The sequence below is a fragment of the Girardinichthys multiradiatus genome, chromosome Y, assembly GCF_021462225.1.
Source record: "Girardinichthys multiradiatus isolate DD_20200921_A chromosome Y, DD_fGirMul_XY1, whole genome shotgun sequence".
Taxonomy (NCBI): Eukaryota; Metazoa; Chordata; class Actinopteri; order Cyprinodontiformes; family Goodeidae; genus Girardinichthys; species Girardinichthys multiradiatus.
Window position 1 is genome coordinate 21,789,853 of NC_061818.1, and position 25,996 is coordinate 21,815,848.

Below are 25,996 nucleotides of genomic sequence, written 5' to 3' on the forward strand. Positions count from 1 at the left end.
GGGCTAAATTTCTATCACCGAAATGTCCGCCGCTTTATGTCGTCTGTTGAAATCCTCCCCGCAGCGGCGGACACAAAGGCGCGGCACGGCACGTTGCGGACAAAAGATGCGCTGAGAAAACCTCCGTCGAAATATGAACCACCATTTTGATACTTTCGGCGCGCAACCGACATTTCGCGGCGCTGGAATGGCTGAAGCCTGCACGGTTTGCTGCAAAGGCTGGTGCCGTTGCGCAGCGCACAGACGGCACGCCGCTTCTGCCGCTGCCGCGGTTCTCCTTATTTGGACGGAGAGCAGGAGCCGCAATGGCGACAGGCGCACATGAATGCACAGAGCGGGCTCTGTGAGAACATTATTGGCTCTCTGGTTTCTGGGCAACATGCTGCACTGCTCGCTGTCCTACTTACTCTCCAAGCAACATTTTGTGCTGAAACGTGCCTCAGACACAAAACCACACGATAGAAACTGACGAAGCCGCGTCGCGGTGACCTGCAGCGTTGCATGATTTTCAGTGCGAAGTTAAGCTTAAGAAGCGTCATATGGTGATGCACCGCGCTTCTTATTCGTCATGCTTTCGGCTTGACTCATTCCGATATGCACCTTGATAAGAATGCATGTCCATCACACATCAATTTAAGCTCAATTTCCATCGACAATCAAAACAACGGAGGCATGAGTAGGTGGAACTTCAATTTCTATAAAACAATCAAAATTAATTTCTGCAATCTTCAGGCTATCTCAGGCCTGCAGCGGGTCACGCATATGAAAGCACCTTTGTGCAGACTGCAGCCGCCGCTGCAGCTTAGTATGATGATAAAGGGGGAATGTGAAACATCTCACTTGGTCTATAAATATGTTCAGTGATGTTTCAGTTTCCTATACAGCCACTGATGCATGGCGGTCTGACTCACACATGGTTCAAAGCAACGGATACATGCGAACCATGAGCGCTCATCAAGTCAGTATCACAGGTTTCTTTGAAAACGTTCCATGCTTGGCAGTGTTAAGCCATGTGTGTCCTTTTTTGTTTTTTCCTGCGACTACACTATATCTTGCATGACACATTTAATGCATTCCATTTTTTTAGTTAACTTTCTGCGGAAAATAAAACCGAAGCCGCCACATTTGGTTGATTTTCAGGTTTATTTACTCTATTTACTCCAGGGAGGGTTGCAAAGATGCCTATTTTACTCTCATATATGGACATATCTTCTGTAAAATTCCTGATCAAATTTTAATCAGAGGTTGCGACCCTTAAACAAAGAAGTTCGTCAAGATGCCCTATGAAAATATAAAGGAAGTACAAAAAGACGCTTTAACATTTAACAGAACATTTCGCAATTATTGCTTATGCATGTCCAAATATGGAAGTCATAAGGCAGCCAATATGCGTTTGTTAACATTAAATGAGTTTATGGGTTTACAAAAAGAAGAGGATTCGTAATCAGTGGTTTACACCATAAATTCATCAGGAAAGCAGGTAACAATGGTTGCCTTTGTTTGTTTTTGTTTTTTGCTTTTATTCACAATTCTTCTCTGCCTCTTTACAAGTACAGTCTACATTTTTATGTGTTGTAACAAATTAAAAACAAAGCCAGACCACTAGAGTGAATGTTTGTATTTTTTGTATTTAAAATATCCTCTCATATATATATAACATATATATATATATATATATATATATATATATATATATACTACTTCCCCTTGAAAACACCATCCACACGGTGGTGCAGCATCATGCTGTGGGGACCAGTTTTTCCAACAAGAAGCTGGTGAGAATAAATAGGAAAATGGATGGAGCTCAATACAGACAAAGTCTGGAAGAAATCCAGATATAGGGGGAAAAGAGTTTAGAGGAAGTTTGTAATTTGAAACGCGGTTTTAAAAGTGTGGTCCAAAGGCCCTGGGATGCCACGCAAGAAAATTTACAGGTTAACTTATGACAAAGGTCTGTCACAAGTCAGGTTTTATCTTTAATAATTAAATATCAGGCTCGAGTTTTTTATCAGGCCTTGAGCAGAATTCCATTTGCAGGGCTTAGTTAAAACCCACCGGTCATACCACGGTGCTACTAACCTCTCTTATGTATCATCCATTCTTTGTAATTTTTGCAACTCGCACTCTACACAACTTGTTTTATTATTAACAAGTGAGCCAAAAATGAATTAAATAGACTACATGACCAAATTACATCTGTCCCTTTTACATTATTTAAGTAATAGCACCTGGGATAAAGGGCTCAGGTCAAATAGAATAATTTCCTCCTTCTTCTATAAATAAATTTAAAGTCTGTGAATATCTTTTTAGAATGCTTTGATATTTAATTTCAACTGTCTGCAGATTGTGAAACCTAATCAGCAACAAGTTATTTACTCCAGCATAGATGCTTGTGAATGTGACACAAGCTTTGAACTATGACACATAATTAATATAACTTTAACACTTTTAAAGGATTGGCATAGTATGTATATAGCTGATACATGTGTAAATCTTTCTTGTGTGAATTCAAGTTCTAGTGGGGCACAAAGTAGCTACGTAGTTTGCTTATACTACGGGCCGGCCTGATCCATTAAATTCCAGAAGTTTGTCTAAAGTAGTTTAGATTGACTTTATACATTTTAATGCCCAGCTGACCTTCTCATACGGCAATGCTCAATATTTATAATAATACGTTTGCAGAGAATTTGAGGAGACAATTAATCCTCTAAATGTCCATGACAAATAAAGTTTTTAAATTCTTTTGCATGAGTTTTGTCCTTCTTGTTTCCGGCTGCCTATTAAAGCTGCCTGAGTTTTTGTCTGAGTCGATTGGCGCCTCCTAAAAGACACCTTGCACACATTCCAATTTTTTTCTGCCTGATCAAACTCTCTGAGATCTCAGTTTAGCTCACCGACAAAAAACTATTTCTGTCTGCGCGCTGAGAGCAGACTCCAGAACTTCAGCAACCTTTATTGAGGAAGCCCTGTAACATTTAGCCGACGCAAGCAGAGGTCAGAGTTTACAGTTCATTCAGAAAAACTCTGGCTGCAGCTTATGCCAGTGAGTCTACAGCTGTCATGATATCTGCGTGTCGGGGGGGAAACTGCTGTGTCACTGTGACAAAGGCCACCTAAACACAGTCTTTTATAACAACTTACCCGATGTTCTGGGAAGACAGCAGCTACATTATAATTAGAATTCATTCTGAGACAGTTTCCTGCAGAGCACACTTACAGTCCACATATCGACTGATTATTTACCTTCCATAAAGGTTTTCTCTGTAAGAGGCTTAAAATGACACAATCTCTTCTCCTGGCCTCCCCCACTGTTTACATTCCTGCTCGGGTTCAAGACGAAGTAGGACAAATAATGCAGGCCGAGGTATTAATAACACAAGTGACCGGTGCAGTTATGTAACATAGAAAGCCCTCTGTGCAGGATAGTTTGTGATTATGCAACACAATCTGTTTTTACAAACCGACCCTCATAAACACAAGTTGTTTTTTATTTCTTCTAAGTGTTTTTTTTTGCCTCACATGAGCATTTGTTTCTTTTTGGAAACTATTAAATTCTGGAGTCTGCAGAATAAAGAAAAATAAAGATGAAAAATACCAGCGCAGCAACATGTTATAAAATCTCCATCTTTATTTTGAGACATACCATCCAGGGAGATGAGCATACAGGTCAGCCGATATAGCATACTTTATAACAATCATTTCCACTTTAAACAGAGTGCAAAGACGAAGCAAAAGAAAACCAAAAAGACTCGAAAACCCGCTCGAGATGAAACCGTTCGGTGCAAACAAAGCACAGTAAGCGGATTTCGCTTTTTTAAACTAAACCTTTAACATCAATAAATACGCACTCTTCATTTTCCTCACCACAGCCTTTCACTTTAGCATTCTGACTAGATTTGCATTAAGTGTGCGGGGAAGGCTACTTGGACTCGAACGTAGCTGTAGCTTACATCCAACAGCTTTTTAACTATCAGCAGCATGAATAATCAAAACGGCTCGGACTCACGGGATCTGACTGGATGGTCCCGTTAAGTCTCAATAATTACCAAGCCTGGTAGCTTTCTGAACATTTTAGTGAGCTTCGACAGATAAATGGTGAAATGAGCCTTCACATTACATGAGGTATTAAACACAACTTCGCTATAGTGAAAATCAAGTAACAAGGCGAGTCAGTTTCCATAAATGACATATTATTTAAGGAGCACTGTGCTTTTGGAGTGTGTTGAGGAGCTGATATGCAAACAATGTCATATTGCAGAGTTTTTTAAAAAGTGGATAAAATCTAAGAAGGCTAACAGCTTGTCAGACATGTGACCATTTTGCATATTTTAGCCATTTAAAATAGATTAAACTCAAAATTTTCATCAATGTTATCATAGCCAATAACAGTTCAAATGATGTCCTTGTTTAAAAGATAAAGTTAAAGTCTACCTAATCTGATCCTGAGTCAGCAGGGATCATTCCTAAACGTCTGCTCCAGTCTTGGTGGCTTTAAAGTGGTGAAACATGGTGGGCTGCATCATGGTATTGAGATGCTTAGTCAATTAAATTGAGAACAAATTAAAAAAGTGTTGCATGCAAATAACACAAGACTCCAGAGGAACAGTGGAGAGGAAAATCCAGGGGACAATGATAGGTCCTGTTTAAGCTTAAATTGAAGAATAATGCCAATACCCTTCTGACTGAGCTGACCCAATGTTGTTTGAGACCCTTAGCAGAATTTAATTTGGGAGCCCACCTCAATAAGCTCACTGGGCATCAAAGCGCCCCTGACCTTTCTCTTATATTGTCCTTCCCTGGTAATTTTTGCAATTTGCATCCAGCCAAACTGACTCGTTGCAGCGGATCTGGCATATTGATACCACTTAGCAACATGGATGTTGTTCAGCTGAGAAAACCCCACAAATATACCAGCAGTTTTTGAAAACAGACATTTTGTATCGACTAATATAGCATTGTATCCTGCTGTGACAAACGTGTTAAGTTTAGATGATAGAATAAGCTAAATGCAAACCGCTAGCTTCCCACCGTTCACAGGATTTAGTCTGTTCTACAAACGTAAATCAAAATGATCTTTTTCCTACAACCAGATACTTTAAAGAACCTCACTTCAAAAAAATCTAAATAATCAATTTAACTTCTAAAGCATAAAAGTGAAGAATATATATTAAGCTTCTAGATTTGATTTGTTTCAGTCTGCAGTCGGATTGCTTTTCAGGAGTATACAAATACCTGTGCTCTGCAGTGTGTGTTTACATTGTATTATGACACACCCGCTTTTTGAATTTGCATGTCACAGCCAATAACTTTTCTTTAAACAAGCCACAAACAAAACACTGAATTATGCTGATCCACAATGAGGGCTTTGTCTATTACAGCAACAAAAGGACAAGAAAATCTGTGACTGTCTCTGCGACAGTGATGACACAAGCAAAACGTTTGAAAAATCATTAAGTGCTTAAGATTTGATTCGTGATCGCAGTCCACTCAGAAACCTTCTCTCCGACCAACATGAACAGATATTAGTAATACGAAACATGTATAAACCTTTATACTGTATATCTGAGGTTATAAGTTTGGTACAAGTATGAAAAACAGGAATAGTCTCCTCCCCCCCCAGCTTCTTTTGACAAAGAATTTTTTGTTTTTGGTGAAGAATCTCCACCCGAGTGAGGCATTCGCTCAAATAGTCGAGGGCACTTTCTTGGCTACAACATCACAGAGGAGTAACAGTATAAAACATCATAGGAAACATACTGGATTTGACTTATAAATTATAAATTTCAATATGCACAAAATTCATTTGTTTTTCTTTCTTTTTTTTTTTTTACATATGCACATATTCACAAAATCAGCTTAACAAAGCTGGGAGTTCATTATTTTAGAAAGAAACGTATTCCTTAAAGGTGACGGTGAGGCTGTTTGTCGTTATGTCAGTGATGATTATGTTTCCCATGAAGGGGGAGATTTTTTTCGCAGGTTCCTCTGGAGCTTTTTCCAAGGATTTCTCCTTCGCAGGCGTGTCTTTACTAGCAGACTCAGGCTCCACCTGCGGCTGGACTTCTGCTTCAACCTGCATCCTGTTTTTGGGGCAGCTGAGGTCCATCGGCTCCTCCTGGCTTCCATCTTCTTCATATGTCGTACCCATACTGCGGTGACGTGCCACGCTGCAATGTAGGTCCATGGGTTTGTCCTGAGGCGGCACGATTGAGGCGGTGGGCACGCTTAAGCTCCTTGACGCAAGGTAGATTTTACCAACGTTCCTGTCCTCAATGGGATCCGACAGCTTCCTTTTCAGATCACAAGGGAAGGAGGGGATCCGGATCGGGTCGACAGCAGTATGGGTCGCGATGGCGGTGTCAGCGGTCCAAGACGTCTGGGGGGAGCTGGCTGTCAGCTGCAGGGGCAAGTCTTCCGGTAAATCCGCCTGACCGCGGGCTACTTCAGTGTTGTATTCCTCAGCTGTGCTTGGAGATGGTTTGGAAAAATGTCTGTCTTTGGGGGAACACTTCAAAGGATGCTCCGCAACAGAGAGGGAGCTCCCCTTACAGATCTCCTTGGGAATCCCGTTCTCTGGGTGTTCAGCCATTTTGGTCCTGGGTGCTGTATTGTTGTCAGATGTTTTGGTGCTTTGCGTTTTGTCGTCTTTTGAAGATACCTTGTGTTTTTCCTTAGTTCCATTAGCCTTGTTACCGTCCATATATTTGCTCATGACAATAACAATGCGTCCATTCTTATTTTTATTCTTGATTATCTTCATTTTGCTGCTAACGGCACTAGGAAGTGTAGCCTCCTTAGGGTTGGGATTCAGTGCGTTCTTGCTCTGCACCTCTTTAACTGGCTTCCTCACCTCCACTGCCAGCTCTTTGACTTTGCTCAAGCACCCAGTGTCTTTGTTGCGGATCCATTTCTGCTGCAGGGCCAAAGGTAAGGTCCACCCCGGATTTGTCAGTTTGCTGGTCGGTTCCTGAACTTTGACCACCTCCTTGAGCCTCGAAACCTGTGCGTCATACATGTGTGGGTCGGGTTCATAGTGGTGGTGCTTCTTGCTGTTGAGCTGGTAGATTAACTTCTTTTTGCTGTAGTTGACAGCGTCAGCAGGGACCTCCTGGCTTCTGGGTTGGTACTGATGGTGCTTTTTGCTGTTCAGCTGGTAATGCTGGGGCTGGGAGCGCTGGACCTGGGTAGGATCCAACTTGAGACTACCCTCTGCGTCCTGGGCCATTTCCTTGAATCCTGCTGGGATGCTTGATCTCCGGGCAAATGAAGGCACCTTAATAGAAGACACAAGACATTTGTTAATGATCCTTCCCACATTGTGACACCTTTATTTGTTAAAATGTCTGAAAAAATGTAAACTACAGTTGACCAAAATTTGAAGGGGATAAATTCTTTTAAGTAATGCAGTATGGCAGAAAAGGAGTAACCCTGCAAAAGACAGTGAGGGGAGCTAGAAGAGTCTGGGATCTGTTACGTTTGTTTTAACCGTTTCATGTTTTCTAATGTCTTAGCAATGTAGTAACTTTAGCACTATTCTCCTGATAATCCCTGAGAAACAATATGAAGATGGCTCTGCAGAGAATAGTGATAGGATCTGAAAGGTTTGTCTCCAGTATCTGTCACATATGTTTTATCTATTTTATGTGGATTTTTTATCTTTTAAATCATTCATTTGACCCAAACTTTTGAATAATCCCAGAAAAAAAAGGCAGAGAACTTTGATCTGCTGCCATCAGTGAAATGGCCCATCATCAAATGCCTCAACCTGTTCAAATCCTGAGCGCTGAAATCTTTTTACATGTTTCAATGCAATAAAGTAGGTTTTACAGGTAAAGTTGCTAGATTATCCCTATGAAATATGGTGCTAGAATTAAACAGCCAATTAGGACTCGGTTTAAAGCTTACACCCCCCAGCTGACCCTGCAGCCGTCAGAGGGGCACTGTAGTGGAATGATCAAGACGCTCTGGCTGTGACCTCCAGGTCACTCAAGTGCCACCAGAAGTGTCACACTTTGCCCCCGATTCGGGACAGACTCAAAGATATAATCACACTTGGCTCTGAAAGAGCTTCCGTAAATGCTTCGGCTAAGAGAGTCAAAGCATTACCTGGTTTTTCCACAGTGTGGTGAAGAATCATTTAGAAAATACCTGTAGCAGAAGATGTTTTGGTTTTGGGCCCCGCTTTCGGTATCCCATAATCTGCTCCTGCCTCTCTCTGCAAAAAGAAAAGACCAATATGTGAGCATTACAATCGCCTCAAAAATCTAATTATATCACATAGAAAATAATAGGTTTCCATTCATTTTCTTCCACCTATTCAAGGTCAAAAGTGGAGCCGTGATTCAGAGCAGTAATGAATGCTCACACGTGGGTCGCTGCAAAGCATTTTGATACCTATTTGCATAGCTCTCCATGGTGATCAGCCCATTCCATATTCTCATTATCCTGGAGAAATTCAATTAGGGGCTACAGCAGAAAGAGTCTCTCCTTGTCTCTGAAACGTCCACCCTTCCTCCTCTGATATTCAGTCATTGAAATGTTCTACATTTTGTCATGTTAAAACCACAAACTTTATGTTTTCTATAACAATTTTATGAGATAAAACAACACAAAATACCTTAGACAGGCCAGGGATAAAGTTGTGGAGAAGTGGTGGCAGCATCATGGTGTGTGTACGCTTTTCTTTAGAAAAGAAAAGGAAAATGGAATTGACAGGAAGACGGATAGGGCGATACACAAACTGGAAGACAAGTTGCTGGAGGCTACAAAAGATGAAAGCATACTCCTGTGTTAGAATGGCCTAGTCAAAGTTCAGACAGAAATCTGAGAATCTGAGGCAAGACTTGAGAATGGCATTTACAGAAACTCTCCATTCAATCTGAAAGAGATTAAGGTATTTTAATATTAGGAATGTGCAAAAATGTTAGCCTCCAGATGTCCAAAACTGGTGGCAACATACCCTTAAGAAACTCGACAGGGCCACACTTCTTTTCTTTTGTGTACTTCCTTTTCATTTCACAGTTTTGCACAACTTTGTGTTGTTCTTACACAAAAAGAAAATCCAAATGAAACTTAGGGGTGTGTGGTTTTGGCATGACAAAATGTAATAAAAAATAAGGGATATGAATAATATTGTATAGTAAAGTAAACATGGCAGTGAAAACGCATACACAGTTTTGGAAACATCTCTCAAAACAACTTCTAATCTAGAATGGACTGGCATGTATGGTATCATAACAGAACTGGTCAGATCAAGGACAATGCCATGTGTGAAAAATCACCCCATGATAGCCTTGACTCAGCATCAGCTCATAAATAACCAGAGGTGGGCGAATGCCAGCTGTAAATATGCTTCCCTCAGGCATGCTCCAACACCCACCCTCACTGTCGGCCTCATGCCGCAGATGTTCAAACGATCAGAGCTGCCAGAAGATCGCCACAATAAACAGTCCCCACCGCTGTAATGCATGCAATTTGGAAAACGCCGTCTAACAGGGTGACCCCTATTCACACAAGATTTGGCAATTACAGACTCCCTCGTCAGGTCCCCCTCCCCCCATCCGATGGGAGCAGGGAGGAATCCGCTCACACACACACACACACACACACACACACACAGAAAGAGAGAGCAGAGGCAGCTCTCCATGACCATCCCAGCACACAGTTACATACTCAGGCAGGGGAGGCAGGCGGTTCTGCGGGGGAATATGAGAGCTGTACACTAGAAGCGTTGAGAAGCTCTGTGTGTGTCAATTAGCCTTTTCAGAAACGCAAATTCCTTTCCCCAGCCATCACGTCTTCACTCAGCCCCCTAAGCAGGCTGCTTGCCTCCAGAGAGACCATATGTCAGAGGCCTTGTGGGTCTGCACGAGATGCAGTTGTGCTGGATTTAGGGAATAGTGGTATTTGAATAATAATAGATAGATAGATAGATAGATAGATAGATAGATAGATAGATAGATAGATAGATAGATAGATAGATAGATAGATAGATAGATAGATAGATAGATAGATAGATAGATAGATAGATAGATAGATAGATAGATAGATAGATAGATAGATAGATAGATAGATAGATAGATAGATAGATAGATAGATAGATAGATAGATAGATAGATAGATAGATAGATAGATAGATAGATAGATAGATAGATAGAACACACCCAAAAATGTTGTAATCTTAGGGTTCCACACTGAAGAACAAACTTATAGCCACCCCGTGACATCTTAAACTTGCTAAATTTAAAAAGCTTATAAAAGGTTGTCAAGATGGAAGCCGCTTTTAATTTGGGATGACACACCAAAACCAGAAGCCATGGCAGAATTTTTGTCCTAGCAGCTTAGGCAAACAAAACCGCACTTCTGATTGCCTTCTGGTGTCAGTTGCAGATCTGCAACTGAATGTCAGGAGTTTATTGTGTTTTTGTCATAAATAGGGAAGCCGGCGGGAGCGGGCCGGAATGAGTAATGGACATGCATATGAAGGAAATATAAGGAATATAAGTGTAGATACATAAATAATTATAAACATGTTTGTTCAAATTCATTGCTTGACCACACATCTGAAATTCAAATTTACAAATTGGCCACCTCCTCCTGTTGAAACCACAATAAACAACCATGTTCCTGTTTTTTAATTTGGCCTCCCAGAGCAGATCATTTCTTAAGTGACCAGCTTGGAAGCAAAAACAAAGGTCAGTTGTAGTTTGATCCACACGGGATGCAGGTTTTTCAGTGGGAAAACACTCTCCTATTTCTGATTTTCTATTACATGTCCCTTCAGGTCTCACTGGCATTCATTGGGCGTTAATTAAATTCTGATTTAGCTCCCCTAACATCAAATATCAATGCTTAGTTCTTCAGATCCAGCCCTTCTCAATGAGCAGGATTTAGGAATTCGCACTACCAAATCCGGCATATTTAGCCCCCCTTCCCCTCCTGGGCAAGAGCAGAGAGGAGTTGGGGGAGAGACGGGGGGAGGGGAGGGGTAAAGTTATTACAGCGCCCCTCCTTCAATGCCCTTATATGGTCATGGCTGAAGTGGAGGCTGCGCGACCTGGTCCGAAGTCCACCTCTGCGCGCAGAGTCGCTCACCTGTGTTGAAACGCGACGAGGAGCCGCGGGTCCAGGATGTTTTCCTCCGGCTCCCATGTGTTGTACCTGCAAAGAGGAGAGGAGCCAACAGCTGTCAGTGGGCTGTGCTGTCACGTGCAAACTTCCTTTTTCAAACTGTCACGCACATGTCTTCCACGGACACATTCCCCACATTTTCAAAAGTCCTGGACAGGTGAAGCAGAGACTGCGGATTGGTTAAAACACAAATATTCTTAGATAGAAACTATTTGCAATAGAAACCGTTTTTGTTTTTTCCTTATGCACACTGTGGATTACAAATCAGTGAAGACGTCTAACCGCAGGCAAAAACCATAAATTTTGTGTGTGTGTGCATGAATGTGTATGTGGTATCCAAACGCTCCTTCAGCTCCAACATCGAGTCGGCCATTTTAGCACCACTATGTCTCGTAAATTCGCTGGCAGAGCAGAAATAATTAAAACGGGATTACATGGCCGTGCCTACTCCCCATCCCCTTCCCACCACTTCCCTCGCATAAATTAGAGAAGGAATCCGTGGATCCACTGAAACACACTCACACATAAACACCCGGGGATTTGTGCGCGCAACGCCCTTGACAAATAGGTGCACTACTTGCATTCGTTAATAAGGTTTTTGTTTTGCTTAATAAATGCGCTGGTAAATTTGATGGGCATGTTTCACACTTACTTTGGAGACCAGCCGCGCCACTTGACCAGGTACTCGATCTTGCCCTGAGATGGGGGGGGGGGGGAAAATTGGATTAAGCTCGCATTCAAATAAAAATGCAACATTTCGTCGTCTTGCATACGTCGCTTTCCCGCTGTTACCTTCCGAATGCGCTTCTTCTCGATGCCCTCCACCGCGAAGACGTGCTCGCCGGCGGCAGGGAGCTCCATTCTCGGCTCCGGTCCGATCCGATCTCAGTGAGGTGTTGAGGAACGAGGGGGGCGCACGGTGAAAACGTTGAAATGCCCTCCTTTCAGCCGTCTTCCAGTTAGATCCAAAATTCGAGTGAATTCCCTCCACCTTCTCTCCTCCTCTTTCTGCACACTCCTCTGTCCTGGCAATGAGATATTCTGTGGTGCCGTTGCGAGCAGCTCTTTTCGTGCAGTGACGTCAGGTCGGGAGGAGGGGAGATGGGTGAAGACCTTGCAGAAAGGTTGTGGTTTTCATTCAACGGTGGACTTCGGCGGGGGACATGATTTGAAATTCAAATTTATCACCTGATCAGAAGAGAAGTTTATAGAAATGCACTGTTACACATGCGTTTTGTCCAGAGCCGGATCAAATGTGGCCCCTAAGCACATTTTGACTTGGGGTCCAAATTCCAGTTGCCATTATTGAATAAATAAACTGTGGAACCTACGTAAATCCTCTGCCCTTTCTCATGTGGTCTTCAACATCACCCTAAACATACTCTCCTTATTGCTGAATGATGGCAGCGTCATGCTGTGGGAATATGTTTCCTCAGCAGAGACAGAAAACTGGTGAGAGTTTGATGAGATGATGAATGGGGCTAAATACAGAACAATCTTGGTAGAAAACCCATGAGAGGCGGCAAAAGTCTTCAGACAAAATGTACATAAAACTAAATGTTTATTAACATTTAAAGTAGACTTGCTCCTTATACATGTATCCTAATAGAAACAGCACTATGAGCTGTTCTGCACCTTAGCAAGGTCTCAATAATCATCTTAAACAACTAAGTGCCTAAAGATCCACTTGGAAAAATTGCAAGAAAGTCCGGCTGTTTGGGTGTGAAATATAAAGAAAAGACAAAATAGTTGCTATTAAATAAAAAACGCCCTAAAACATCAGAACATTCAAGAACATTTGAGCATGTCCAAACCTGACATTCATAAGGTAGCCAAAATACGTTTTGACAAAGAGATCACCTTGTACTGAAGGAGAGGTAGAAGCCTTTGATTAAGACCATAAATTCAGCAGGAAATGAGCTAAGAAAGTTTTTTTTTCTCCTCTCAAAAGTTTTGCTCCCTTATCTTTTTCCAATTGCAAACTAGCTTTTAATGTGTTTGGAGCATGTTGATAGCAAAGCCAGACTATTTAACTAAATGTATTTTATTTGGTTAGATCGAGAACACTCCACGGCGGTGGCAGCATCATCCTGGGGATCATTTGCGTCATCAGGGAAAGAAAAGCTCACCGGAGTTTATAAAGGAAGTTTAAATAAAGGACAATTCTGGAAGAAAGTCCAGACTGAAATCTCTAGTCTTTATGTGCCTCAGTATGGCTTTACGTTTAACTACGCCGCGGCTGTCTAACAAAACAAAGTAAATGTTTTTGGCACAACAAGGCATTAACAAAGATGGTGGTCGATCTATGGAAGTAACAGTGTGAAGCTGCTGTTTTCACTCTAACTGATGGTGAAGTGCACGTTTTTCCACCCACAATTTTAAATGTGCACTCGGTTCGATTTCGCACAAGAGCTCTTTGCAAATATGGGCCAGGCGGAGTCTGATAGTCAAACCATGCAGGGCGCCGTCAATTTGACACGCTGCAGAGTCACTGTGAAGCCCTCAGTTTACCTGCGGCAACTTTACTAATCCGTTGCCACGGCGCTCAGTTCGTTTGCCATCTGAAAACCACCTCCGCGGCATGTTATTGGTTGAAATATTATTATTTAATCCAAATCAGGACGATCTAAATCCAGCAGCTTAGACCGCAGCATCGGCGGGCTTGTTTTCAGTGTTGTAAATGTCACCAACTCCACTGATTTATGGGAGACTTTATTTGGAACATAAGCACAAAACTTTGCGCAAAGCATCCCATTTACTGCATGTAAACTGCGCTCTGCCTGTAAAGATGGCCCCAAATTGGTAATTTCGTTATTTTTTTGTCGCAGAAAGGGCGTGAAAAGGAGAAGTAAGCCGTCGTTCTTACTTGCTCCAAAAATAATTCAGCAACACAAGGGTTAAAAAATGAAGCCGAGGAACAGAGCGGCAGCGGCCAGCCTATTAAATACAGGCACGATATATCTCTGCCCTGCCATATAAGGTAATGGATATAAAGCGCCGAAATGTGGCACTTTGCGCTCAATAATTCCCGGATTTGAGTCATAAATTAGGTGCAAGGAGGGTTTGAAATCGTGATTGTTGCAAACAAGCTCGATGAAAGCCCCTAATTTACGCATTATGTCTGCTTTTATCCGCGGCCAGGGAGCGAATACGCCCTGCTACCCTAGCAACAGCATGGAAAAGGGGGGAAAGACAGGCGCAGCGAGGGGCACGGAGAGAAATTATTTAAGTGTGCGACAAAAAAACAAGTGCGCAAAGAAAGAGGCGTCAAATGAGGTTATTGTCTGTTGAAACGAAACCCGAGTTCAAACGCCAGTTTTTGTTTAGAGCTGCAGCTTTTCACTGTTAGCTCTGTATACCCAGCAGGTACCCAAAATACAAATTATGTATCATTCTCTGTTTGCACTAAAGGAGAAGGACGCCTGGAGTCTGCGTCAAAGCAAAGATAATAGTTAGGAAGAAAAATCCTCTGACTCAGACTGTCGGATCAGATCACAGCGCAGTCTCTAATATAACCCTCACATATCTGTGTGTATCCTTGTGCCACATAGGTCTGAATAATCTGTCAGTTGTTTAAAGTGAAAGGGCGTTACAGAATTAGAGGGTTTCAGAAACATTTGGAATCAATAATTTATGTTTAAAATCAGTATCCCGCATTTCTTCCTGAATTCTGGAAAGCTGGGTGAATTTGTTCTTCTCCGCGTTCCTCAGAGATGCTGATCAACCTGAGAAGTTATCACATCCTGCTCAGCACTGAAAAAAAAAAATCTTCTCACCGAATAATTTTGACCGCATCTGTTTCTCTATATGAGTGCACATTTGCGGCATTTTTCATGCGCTCAGGTGCAGCTTATCGTGACCCGCTGCACTTAATCCACCTGTAACTTCTGCACTCAAGATGGTGGTGGGAAAAACGAGAACCAAAAGATTAGATCACCGAACAGCAAAACAAGCAGAACGCATACAGTCAGACAAAAATACTTGATTAAAATAGATTCATCAGATGGTTAAAAACGTGAAAAATGCGCCTCTGTGTTTGAAAACAGCGGGCGAGGTTTTATTTCTTCTTGATAATTTTTATCCCATCAGTCCCGAGAGGGAAACGCCTCATAAAGAACTTAAAATAATTATCAAATTCGCTCACAAACCTCCTGAAAGTCCAAGTGTGCAAACTCTGTTTTTCTCCCTAAAAAGAACCACGCTTTAGCGCGTTTGCGCAAACTTTTCCAGTTTATTTAGTCTCACAAGCGACTGTCAAGGTTAAATGAGCTGTTATCTAAAACATGAGGCTGTTCTCAGGGGTAGGCAGTCCACAGTTTTATAATCTTTTGTTTAACTAGACTGAGGAGAAAAAAAACATCGATGGTTTTATTTTATTTAAACAATAATATGCATATATTTTCAAGAGGTGTGTTAAGGTAGAGGTGATTTATGTTTCATTTAAAGAGTTTGTCCTACAGAGCTTCGTAAGTAAAAAAAAAAAAATAATAATATGAAGGTGTTTAAAGTGTGCTTGCAGGCCATATTTCATATATGTGTCCATATAGGAGGACAAGGCTCAGGTTAAGTCATGAACTCTGGTTTAGTCTCTGGAGGAAGCACTGAAAACTCACCATCAAGAGCTTTTTCTGCTTCAGCATCATATTTTTTGTTCATTCTCTCTCTTTCTAACTACAGCCAATGCTCATCCTACACACACCAAGTGTTTTTTCCCTTCTTTTTTAAAAAGGTTACAGGGCTCACCACCCAGGGCGGCATGGCCTTTAGGGGTACACTCAAAAAAAGGTAATCTATCAGTCACCCCACAATTGCATGTTTTTATGTCTGGTCAACTAGGAATCCTGAGTTGTGCACAGTGTGACCTAATGTCGCAAAAGTCCGCATCTGATTTACAGCTTCTGATTGCATACCTAAATTAAAGGAATTTCACAGTTCTCTAAGGAATCCGGACTGCATTTCGACCTCTTCAAGTCCTAAATCTAAAGTACCTACTTCTGAAATGAACTAACTTTCTTTATCAAACAGTTTAACGTTAATGCAACCTTTATTCTTTTCGTGAAAACATAAAGACAGATCCTTTTTGATGCTTTCTTCTGGAATAGGGTCCACCTTGAATTAAAAGTGTGTAAAGCACAAAATAGACTAAAAAAGATTGCCAAAAGAGTGGCTCATTAAAGCCACCTTTAATGGAAGAACCAATAGAGGGGTTGCTGTATTTAACAGCCTCTTGGGTTTTGTTCCATGATTAGCCTGTATTTAGTTCCTTCCCATTAACTCTAACCAGCTTTACTAACCCTGTTGAAGAAAGCATCCCCACACCAATATACTGCCACCATCATGTACATATAATTCACCTGGTAATAGAAAGAATGGACCGACACTCTAATTAGGAGGCGTCCTCTCCCTGGCAAGCCTATACAGGAGTTGCTGTATTTCCAGCCAAATGAAGGAGGAAATAATAGAGGTAAAATGAAGGTAGAAGAGAGGGAAAAAAATCCCTCTGGATGTTGCACTGCTGAGTATATGAATTATTCCTCTACAACAAGGAAAGTGTGCATTTTATGATGTAATTATCAGGATAAAAGATTGCTACAAAAGTGTTTAAAAGGCCTTCAAACGTTTTGACAGAGCTCAGCAAGTGTTCTTCAAACAGGCCACAGTGACATGAGAATGACATAAGGATGGAAAATAAGGTCCACTATGTTGCTGCAAACAGATTATAGAAACTCTGAATTACTGAATCAGTGGGTCTTTAATTACTGTAAATATGTTCCAAGTCTATTTGGACTAATTATAACGTAACAAAAAAGATCCCTTTCAGGTGGCTGCATCTCCCGCCGCTTGAGGTGTTGACACAGAAATCTTCCCGTTCCTTTGTCTGCCCCTGACATATGTTTAATTATGATAATTGTAACAAATGAGAGCTATTAGGGAGTCATTCATCTTGCCTCTGCTGATTTTAATGTGCTGCAAAGATCGGGAGGGGATGCATGTGTGTGCTGGGGTTGGTGGTGGTGGTGCAGGCGGTGGGGGGAGAAGTGGAAATTCTTCCTCCAGTGTCACTGTCACGGCCATTGTTGCACCGAGGCGACAGGTCTGCAGCGAAAAAGGGTGCTCCTCTGCCAGGGTGACCCCCCCCTTCCTCTGTGAGCCGACGTGTGGGATTTACCCCCCACCTTCGCCACCATACGCTTCCCTCCTTGATCCCCCACCACCACCACCTCCTGCTCTGGTGCTTGGGCAGGAGGTTTGGGGTGCAGGGAGCCTGGGAGAGAATGAAGAGGAGGAGGAGGGGGTACTAAGAGCACCAGGCTCTCAGAGAGTTGGGGTAGAGGCGAGGGCCGAGGCCAATCGAAGAGGGAGGAGGTGGTGCATTGGAATCCTGGGGGCGTTGGGTGAATGTACGACTCGTCCATACTGTATGAAGCCGCAGCACGACAAACCCACAGGTTTCTGTTCTTTGCATTCAGCATGGTGCACGACACTATGCTGCTACATGCTTGGAAATATTTACTGCCATCAATGATAAATGAGCTGTATTCGACAGCTTTGTGCTAAAAAAACACAATGGCGAGCTTGTTCACGAAGCCTACAATAGCACACTTCAGAGAACAATAGCTGAATAATCCACTGAATAATTGTTTGCATTGGAAGCAAAAAAAAATGATTTCCTCAAGATGGGCTGGTTATTTCCCATCCGTGTGGCAGGCGCAACTTGTCTAAATGTGCCTGTGACCCAGCGTTCAGATTTAGCTCCCTTCACTCTAATGCCATGCTAATGATGAGTGACACAGGCCCTTATTCTGAGAGCTCCTCTGCTCCTCTCCTCCTTCCTTTCTCCCCTCATCTCCTGGGAACGGCTTATTTGCCCCATTTTTAATTGTGTTTTAATTTACATGTAAGCCTGGAAGCAGCAGATTTTATACATGAAGCAACTTGCGTCTTCCTCTTTTCCCTTTTTTTACTCTACTCTTGTGGTTGAGGAATCACAAACGGCAGCTTTTGCAAGAGGAAGAATGACTAGATGGAGTAATATGAACCTGCAGACCACAAATGGACACAGAAAACTGTGGCTTGTTGAACAAAAAGAAAAAAACAAAACAGGCACATGTTCCTTTTTAATGAGGTCAACCGGGGGACTGCTAGTCAAAAAACCATACCATTGTATTTATTAAGGGAAATAAACCATTCAAACTGACCTGGGCCTCCATGAAACAAACGTCGCCCCTAAGCTTGACGACTGTTTGTGACACCCTTGCCAGCAGCAACTGCCATTGAGTATTGAGATAACTGGCATTGAATCTTTGTCATCACTTTTTTTTAATTCAGCCACATTGGAGGCTTTTCTAGCATGAAAGGCCAATTTAAGTGAATGCCACAGCATCTCAACAGTCGAGACTTTGACTATGCCACTCTAAGCCTTCATTTTATTTTATATTGTATTTTATCTAATTTTCTTTAACCATTGAAGGGGTTGATACTATATGCTTTGGATCTATGTCCTGCTGAATAATCCAAGTGTGCTGGAACGTAAAGTGACAAATGGATGGCTGGACCTTCTCCTTCAGGATTTTCTCATAGAGAGCAGGATTCATGGCTCTGTCAATTTCTGCAAGTCATCTAGGTCCTGAATCAGAAATGCAACTCCACACCATCATACTACCACCACCATGTTTTACTGTTAATATATTTTTTTGAAATGCTGTGGTAGTTTTACCCTAAATATAATGGGATAGCTTCCAAAAAGATCCACTTTTATCCCCTCAATCCACAGAGTACTTGGGGATCATCAAGACTGCAGTAGCTTTGGCCTTGGAACTCTCGCATTAATGCAATTCTGCCCAGTTTCTTTGTTATTGTTGAATCATGAACTCTGACCTTAATTGAGGCAAGTGAGGACTGCAGTGGTTAAGATGTTGTTCATGATTCTTTTATGACCTTCTGGATGACTCGTCAATGCTTAATTTTGGTAGGTCGGCTACTCCTGGGAAGATTAATCAATGTTCCATGTGTCCCTAAGGCCTTAGAAAGAACCTTTTGACCCTTCCCACATTGATAATGACTTTGTTTCTCATCTGTTCTTGAATTTCTTTAAATTGGTGCATGATGTGTTACTTTTTTAGTTCTTTAGCCTACATCCCTTGAATAGGACACAAGTCCTATTCAAGGGATTTCTTGATTCTGCAGACAAGGTAATAATCAGGCCTGGGTAGTAAAACATAACCACAAAAGTCTTGGGCTTTAATAAGGCGAGCATTAAGATTTTCACACAGTCAGGTTGGATCGGGTAGCTTTTCTTTCTCTTGATTAAAATCATCATCTGAAAACCAGAATGTTTTTATTTTTTTAATTGATCTTTGATCTTAAAATTTGTTTAAAAAAGTCTGATACATCAATCTAAGGATTTCAATACATTTCCAGAGCTCTGTAGATATCTATGTCTATACACAAATGAATTTCTATATGAATTCTTTTAAGCATATCTTGTAAAATCTTTGCAACTTTTAGTTGAGATCTGATCTGAAGGTTTTCTGGGGCATGGAACATAAATACTGGGACAGCAAAATGGGTATGAATCAACAGCGGTTCAGCAACAATTAAATGTCTGGGTCAGATAGGAAGCATAAGAGGAGTAATGATATGATGCAGATGAAGAGCCATCTCTCTATACAAATGTAATAAGAGGAAGTGTGGACAAAGAGACAGGCAAGTTTAATGTGCTCCACTATCTATATGGAAATTCAGCCACGCAGGCATTAACCCAGAGCTGCTTCTCCTTCTCCTTTCTTTTTTTCATAATTCATTTTGGGGGTTTGATTGGCTGCATGGAGAGCAAAGAGAAAAAGAGGAGCAGGGAGATAAAGCAGGCTTTCCTTACTTGAGCGGAGAGCACAACTGGGGTTTTAGATTTGTATTCAATTTAGAGAGATAATCAACCCACCAAGAAGCGTCTTTTTCTGCAGAAAAGGTGGCAAACTGCCTTCCACAGCAGTTTTAAATCTCAACATAAATAAAGACAGTTGCTTCATATTATCTTTTCTTTTCAAGCTTTGTTCCTTTCCCTTTATTGTCCCATTTTCCTTCATGTCAGCAAATTAACATCGTTGCCTCTACAACTCATCTCCTTCCCTCCTTTCAGATTTACATAAAACTTCTCCACATGACAGAGAACTTCTCAGACAATAAGTCAGGAAAGGTTCGCTGCTGCATATAATCACCTCTCACTTCCACACTGATAGCCCCAAGGCTAGCCTGTCAGGACTCATGAAAGCAGGGCTGCCAGTGTGTGTTCCTGTCAGTCAGCAGCCTGCCACTCTAGTGTGTGTGCACCAGACATAATACGCTCAACACAGGAACTCGGTGTGTGTCACAGGTACTGCAGCTCGCCACATCAGAGCGAGGACGGCCTCTTCCTCCCCAGCACAGCAGCACAGATGGGTCTTTGTCTGCTGCATGTCCTGTAGTGTCCCCCACCACCACCACCACATTTTCACTGTCCACAAGGTCCGGCTGTCACTGAACTGTGTGACACTAACACAACAAATATATCAATATTAATACTGCTGCAGCAGGTCATGTGTATAATGATGGCATGTGGGTTCAAACTTGAGCTGTACTTGTCCAAACCTTCTAAGAACTTGTTAAAACATATGTTTTTTTTCTGGTCTGATGCTGGTTTTTGGATTTCAACTTTATTTGCGCTATTTTAAGACCAAAAAAAGCTAACCGGTAAACTAAAACTAAAATATCCTGCAGTTTCTTCTAAAAGTATTCACATCCATTGAACTTTTTTACATTTTGTCACATCACAAGCACAAACTTCAGTGAAGTTTATTAGGATTTTATGTATTAGAGAAATAAACATTAGTGTAAAATTGTGAAGTGGAAGGAAAAAGATTTGAAGAATGATCTGAAAAGGTCAGGATGTGACATTTTGGACTTTGTCTTTGGTTTTGTTTACTTTTAGCTAGATGTTTCTTGTTTGTGTTTTGCATTCATGTTGCTTGTGGTTTTCTGACAGTTTTGGTTTTCTTCTGCCCCTGTGTGTTCTCCTCACGCTCCTAGTTCCCTTGGCGTTGCTTTCCTGTTCATTTCTTAGAATGGTATTATTATTATTATTATTTATAGTTCTCTGGTTCCCTTGCGCTCTCTTATTTATTAGTTTATTTTCTGTTACACCTCTCGTCAGTGATTTTCCTCTTTTAGTTATTTATTACTCGGTTTAGTTCCCTTTATTCTCCTGTTCCTCTAGTTTATCTTTGTTCTCCAGTCCCTCCTTTATAGGTTAGCTTTAGTTATTTACTTTTATTCTAGTCCTCGTTTCCTCTGCTTCATTCTCAGTTTGTTCTATCAGTGTTGGTTTAGGTTTGTTTACTTTTGTAGTCAGGGTTTCCTTATGGTTTCTGTTTTGCTAAGTTCTTTGGTTGTTGTGTTCCCTCCAGTTTCTCAGTTTCCTTCAGTTCATGTTTATTCTTGATTCTTATGCTTTAATTTATCTTGGTCTATAATTTCATTTAGGTCTTCTCACTGTCTTGTCATTTAGTCCCTTTCCTCATGCTTTAGTTTCATTAGGTTCACCTGTTCCTTCTGTCTCCCTGCCTCTTGTCACACCTGTTCCCTGTTCCTTTGATTACCTGCCCTTTGTATTCTCTTTGTATATTAGTTAGTCTGGTTCATGTGTTCTTTGCTGGTTCCTCCCCATCACAACCCCTGGTTATGTTCAGTGTTTTGCTACGTTCCTGCAGTGAATTCGAGTAAGTGTTTGACTATCCGCATGCCTGTACCTGCAGTGTGTTTGCTACGTTTTGCTTCACCTTATAGCCTGTGAAAATAAACCGAAGACCTATTCACAATGCGGCTACCGAACTCTTGTCTGCACTTTGGTCCACCCCAAAACCACACCGTGACAGAAAATGCTGTATGCATTTGAATTAAGCCCATTTTACTTTAATACCCATAAATAAAAGCAAGTGCAATTAGTTGCCTTCAGATGCCACCCACCTGGTCCACCTGTGTGTGATTTAATCTGTGTCTAAATCCAGCTGGTCTGGGAAGGTCTCAGAGGTTTGTTAGATAACACCAGTAAACAAATGAAGACCTCATGAAGACCGGGGATCTTCATGGAGAAGGTTATGGTCAAGAGAGTCGTTATGGTCAAGAGAGTCTTAATGTGTAAAGTATCTAAGAGGCTTATGGTGACTTTGGAGGAGCTGCAGAGATCCACAGCTCATGTAGAAGACTATATCTTCATAGCAACTCTTGGCCATGCAACCCACAAATTTCCCCTTCATGGTAAAGTGACAAGAAGGAAACCATTGTTCAAATAAAGAAGTCTCCGTTGCAGTTTACTAACAAACCACGTAGGAGCCGAAGACGTTACAGTTCATAAATACTTGCAAGCAGGCTGAGTTTTTGCTATTTGGCAAAGAAATATTGACAAAAATGTCACTCTCCAGATGTCCAAAGCTGGTAGAAAAATACCACTTAAGATATGTAGCTTTAACTACAGTGATGAGTTTTCACTTATGGCGCCTACATAAAAATGCACATATGTTTCAGCTTTTTATTTGAAAAAATAAAAACTGAAAACCTACTTTATGTTGATCTGTCACACAATATGCAATAAAAGTCATAGTTGTAACAAGACAAAATGTGAAAAAGCTGAAATTGTGTGAAAACTTTCTAGCAACTGAATGCCACGCAGGGCAGCAAACGTTGCAGTTTCAGTTTTGAACATCTCACAGGAAACCTCAGAGGTCACAGCAGAGACATAAAGCATGAATATGTAGCTCATTTATGTTGTTATCAAATGATCCTCTGCTAATTTGGCTTGTACTGGACTCATAAATGCACCATTGCTTAACTGAAACCAACATAAAGTACACGTGTGCAGAATATGACTTCCACCCTGTCTCCAGAACAGCTAAATTATTTATTCATTTACAGCATTTCACTCTGTTCAACTCTAATTAGCCTGTTGAGACAACAGAGGGGGCATACATTTTCTCCTTTCCATCCAAGCTGTGCACAACATTTTCCACTTATTTAGAGTATTTAACCATGTTTATCTATTAGAGCAAAAAGGAACCAAATGTTTGAGTGTAAACAGAACTACAGGTCCTTCTCAAAATATTAGCATATTGTGATAAAGTTCATTATTTTCCATAATGTCATGATGAAAATTTAACATTCATATATTTTAGATTCATTGCACACTAACTGAAATATTTCAGGTCTTTTATTGTCTTAATACGGATGATTTTGGCATACAGCTCATGAAAACCCAAAATTCCTATCTCACAAAATTAGCATATCATTAAAAGGGTCTCTAAACGAGCTATGAACCTAATCATCTGAATCAACGACTTAACTCTAAACACCTGCAAAAGATTCCTGAGGCCTTTAAAACTCCCAGCCTGGTTCATCACTCAAAACCCCAATCATGGGTAAGACTGCCGACCTGACTGCTGTCCAGAAGGCCACTATTGACACCCTCAAGCAAGAGGGTAAGACACAGAAAGACATTTCTGAACGAATAGGCTGTTCCCAGAGTGCTGTATCAAGGCACCTCAGTGGGAAGTCTGTGGGAAGGAAAAAGTGTGGCAGAAAACGCTGCACAACGAGAAGAGGTGACCGGACCCTGAGGAAGATTGTGGAGAAGGGCCGATTCCAGACCTTGGGGGACCTGCGGAAGCAGTGGACTGAGTCTGGAGTAGAAACATCCAGAGCCACTGTGCACAGGCGTGTGCAGGAAATGGGCTACAGGTGCCGCATTCCCCAGGTCAAGCCACTTTTGAACCAGAAACAGCGGCAGAAGCGCCTGACCTGGGCTACAGAGAAGCAGCACTGGACTGTTGCTCAGTGGTCCAAAGTACTTTTTTCGGATGAAAGCAAATTCTGCATGTCATTCGGAAATCAAGGTGCCAGAGTCTGGAGGAAGACTGGGGAGAAGGAAATACCAAAATGCCAGAAGTCCAGTGTCACGTACCCACAGTCAGTGATGGTCTGGGGTGCCGTGTCAGCTGCTGGTGTTGGTCCACTGTGTTTTTTCAAGGGCAGGGTTAATTTCAGCTAGCTATCAGGAGATTTTAGAGCACTTCATGCTTCCATCTGCTGAAAAGCTTTATGGAGATGAAGATTTCATTTTTCAGCACGACCTGGCACCTGCTCACAGTGCCAAAACCACTGGTAAATGGTTTACTGACCATGGTGTCACTGTGCTCAATTGGCCTGCCAACTCTCCTGACCTGAACCCCATAGAGAATCTGTGGGATATTGTGAAGAGAACGTTGAGAGACTCAAGACCCAACACTCTGGATGAGCCAAAGGCCGCTATCGAAGCATCTTGGGCCTCCATAAGACCTCAGCAGTGCCACAGGCTGATTGCCTCCATGCCACGCCGCATTGAAGCAGTCATTTCTGCAAAAGGATTCCCGACCAAGTATTGAGTGTATAACTGTACATGATTATTTGAAGGTTGACGTTTTTTGTATTAAAAACACTTTTCTTTTATTGGTCGGATGAAATATGCTAATTTTGTGAGATAGGAATTTTGGGTTTTCATGAGCTGTATGCCAAAATCATCCGTATTAAGACAATAAAAGACCTGAAATATTTCAGTTAGTGTGCAATGAATCTAAAATATATGAATGTTAAATTTTCATCATTACATTATGGAATATAATGAACTTTATCACAATATGCTAATATTTTGAGAAGGACCTGTATATCTGATCAGAGATGAAAGGTTTGGAGATCCAGTTTTATTATTTCAAGAAATAAGGGTTATTTTGTGAAAAAAGTCTCTCTTCTGATAGAGCACCCAATGAAAACATCCTGTGCTTTGTGCATTAGTGACAAATTGTGAAACTCACCTTTTTCTTATCATCAGTCCAGGACATTTGAAAGATTTCTTCTCTGCATCACCTTAACTGTAAGTGGGAAAATAAGCAACTATGAGAGTAATGTTACTGAACCAGTTCCCATATATATATATGGGTAAGTGTAAGTTACTCAGCATGTTTCTTAGTTGCAGCGCAACCACATACCTTTATAGTTATCTAGAAGCTTGTGGTATAATTTCTGTAGGATATTTCACTCTTCTTATCAGAATAGGTAGGCCTTATTTAATATTGGTTTCCTGGAGCCCACATTTAATCATAGCTCACTGATTTTCAGTATTGCCGAAGTTAGGGTCTTTATCCATCCTAAAGCCAGTTTTAAAATGTGTTTGGTACCTTAATGAGAAAACTGCAGTCAATGTTCTGTGCATCTCAGGTTCTCAGAGAGTTGGTTCCAGAGCTGAGCTGGAGAGCATAGAAACTCATTGCTGCCTCCCCTTGCTTATTTCTCTTCAGGTCTCAGATTATTTGAAATGTCTACAGGGTTCCTACCTGACCACCAACTCTGAAAATGTTTTCAAGACCTATGACCATTCAGTGCCTTATAGACCATGAATACATTTTAACGTCTATCCTTTGACAAACAGGGAGCCGGTGTAGCAATACAATCCATTTTCTTGGTGTCGGTCAGGTTCGTTACAACAATCTAACAGACGGAAAATAAAAGTATGCACAAGACTAATGATGAAGGAGGAGGCTTAGCTCCTAACTCTTTGATTTTATCTCGAATCAACAGAGTCCCAAATGGCAAGCATGGTGGTGGTCGTACCATGCTGCTGGTACTGGTATCAGTATGGTACCAGTACAAGTGATGTTCAGTACAGTAATGGAATAACAGTGAAAGTGGACAACCTCCAAATTCTTCATTTCTTCATCTCAATTCAACAGCTGGATGGTTAAAACTTGGACAGAACTTGATGTTTCAGCAGGAAAATTATCCCAAACACAGATCAGAACTGGTTCTG

The 25,996-nt window shown here is 41.4% G+C and overlaps 1 protein-coding gene across 1 annotated transcript; it reads right to left on the bottom strand.

Annotated features, from left to right (window-relative positions):
• Positions 1–3,608: 3,608 nt before the first annotated feature.
• Positions 3,609–12,206, bottom strand: LOC124864374 (E3 SUMO-protein ligase CBX4-like). The gene is made up of 5 exons (XM_047359145.1): positions 11,923–12,206; positions 11,783–11,826; positions 11,095–11,160; positions 8,149–8,215; positions 3,609–7,273 (listed from the first exon to the last, which is right to left on the bottom strand). The coding sequence occupies exons 1-5, from the start codon at positions 11,989–11,991 to the stop codon at positions 5,882–5,884; spliced, it is 1,638 nt and encodes a 545-aa protein (XP_047215101.1). The 5' UTR covers positions 11,992–12,206; the 3' UTR covers positions 3,609–5,881.
• Between the last annotated feature and the right edge of the window lie 13,790 nt (positions 12,207–25,996).

Bases quoted from the DNA above. Each gene is read 5' to 3' on its own strand.
- LOC124864374 (XM_047359145.1), bottom strand. From the start codon at position 11,991: ATGGAGCTCCCTGCCGCCGGCGAGCACGTCTTCGCGGTGGAGGGCATC. The intron at 11,827-11,922 runs GTAACAGCGGGA...CCCCCATCTCAG, and splicing joins AGAAGAAGCGCATTCGGAAG to GGCAAGATCGAGTACCTGGT. The intron at 11,161-11,782 runs GTAAGTGTGAAA...TCCTCTTTGCAG, and splicing joins TGGCGCGGCTGGTCTCCAAA to GTACAACACATGGGAGCCGG.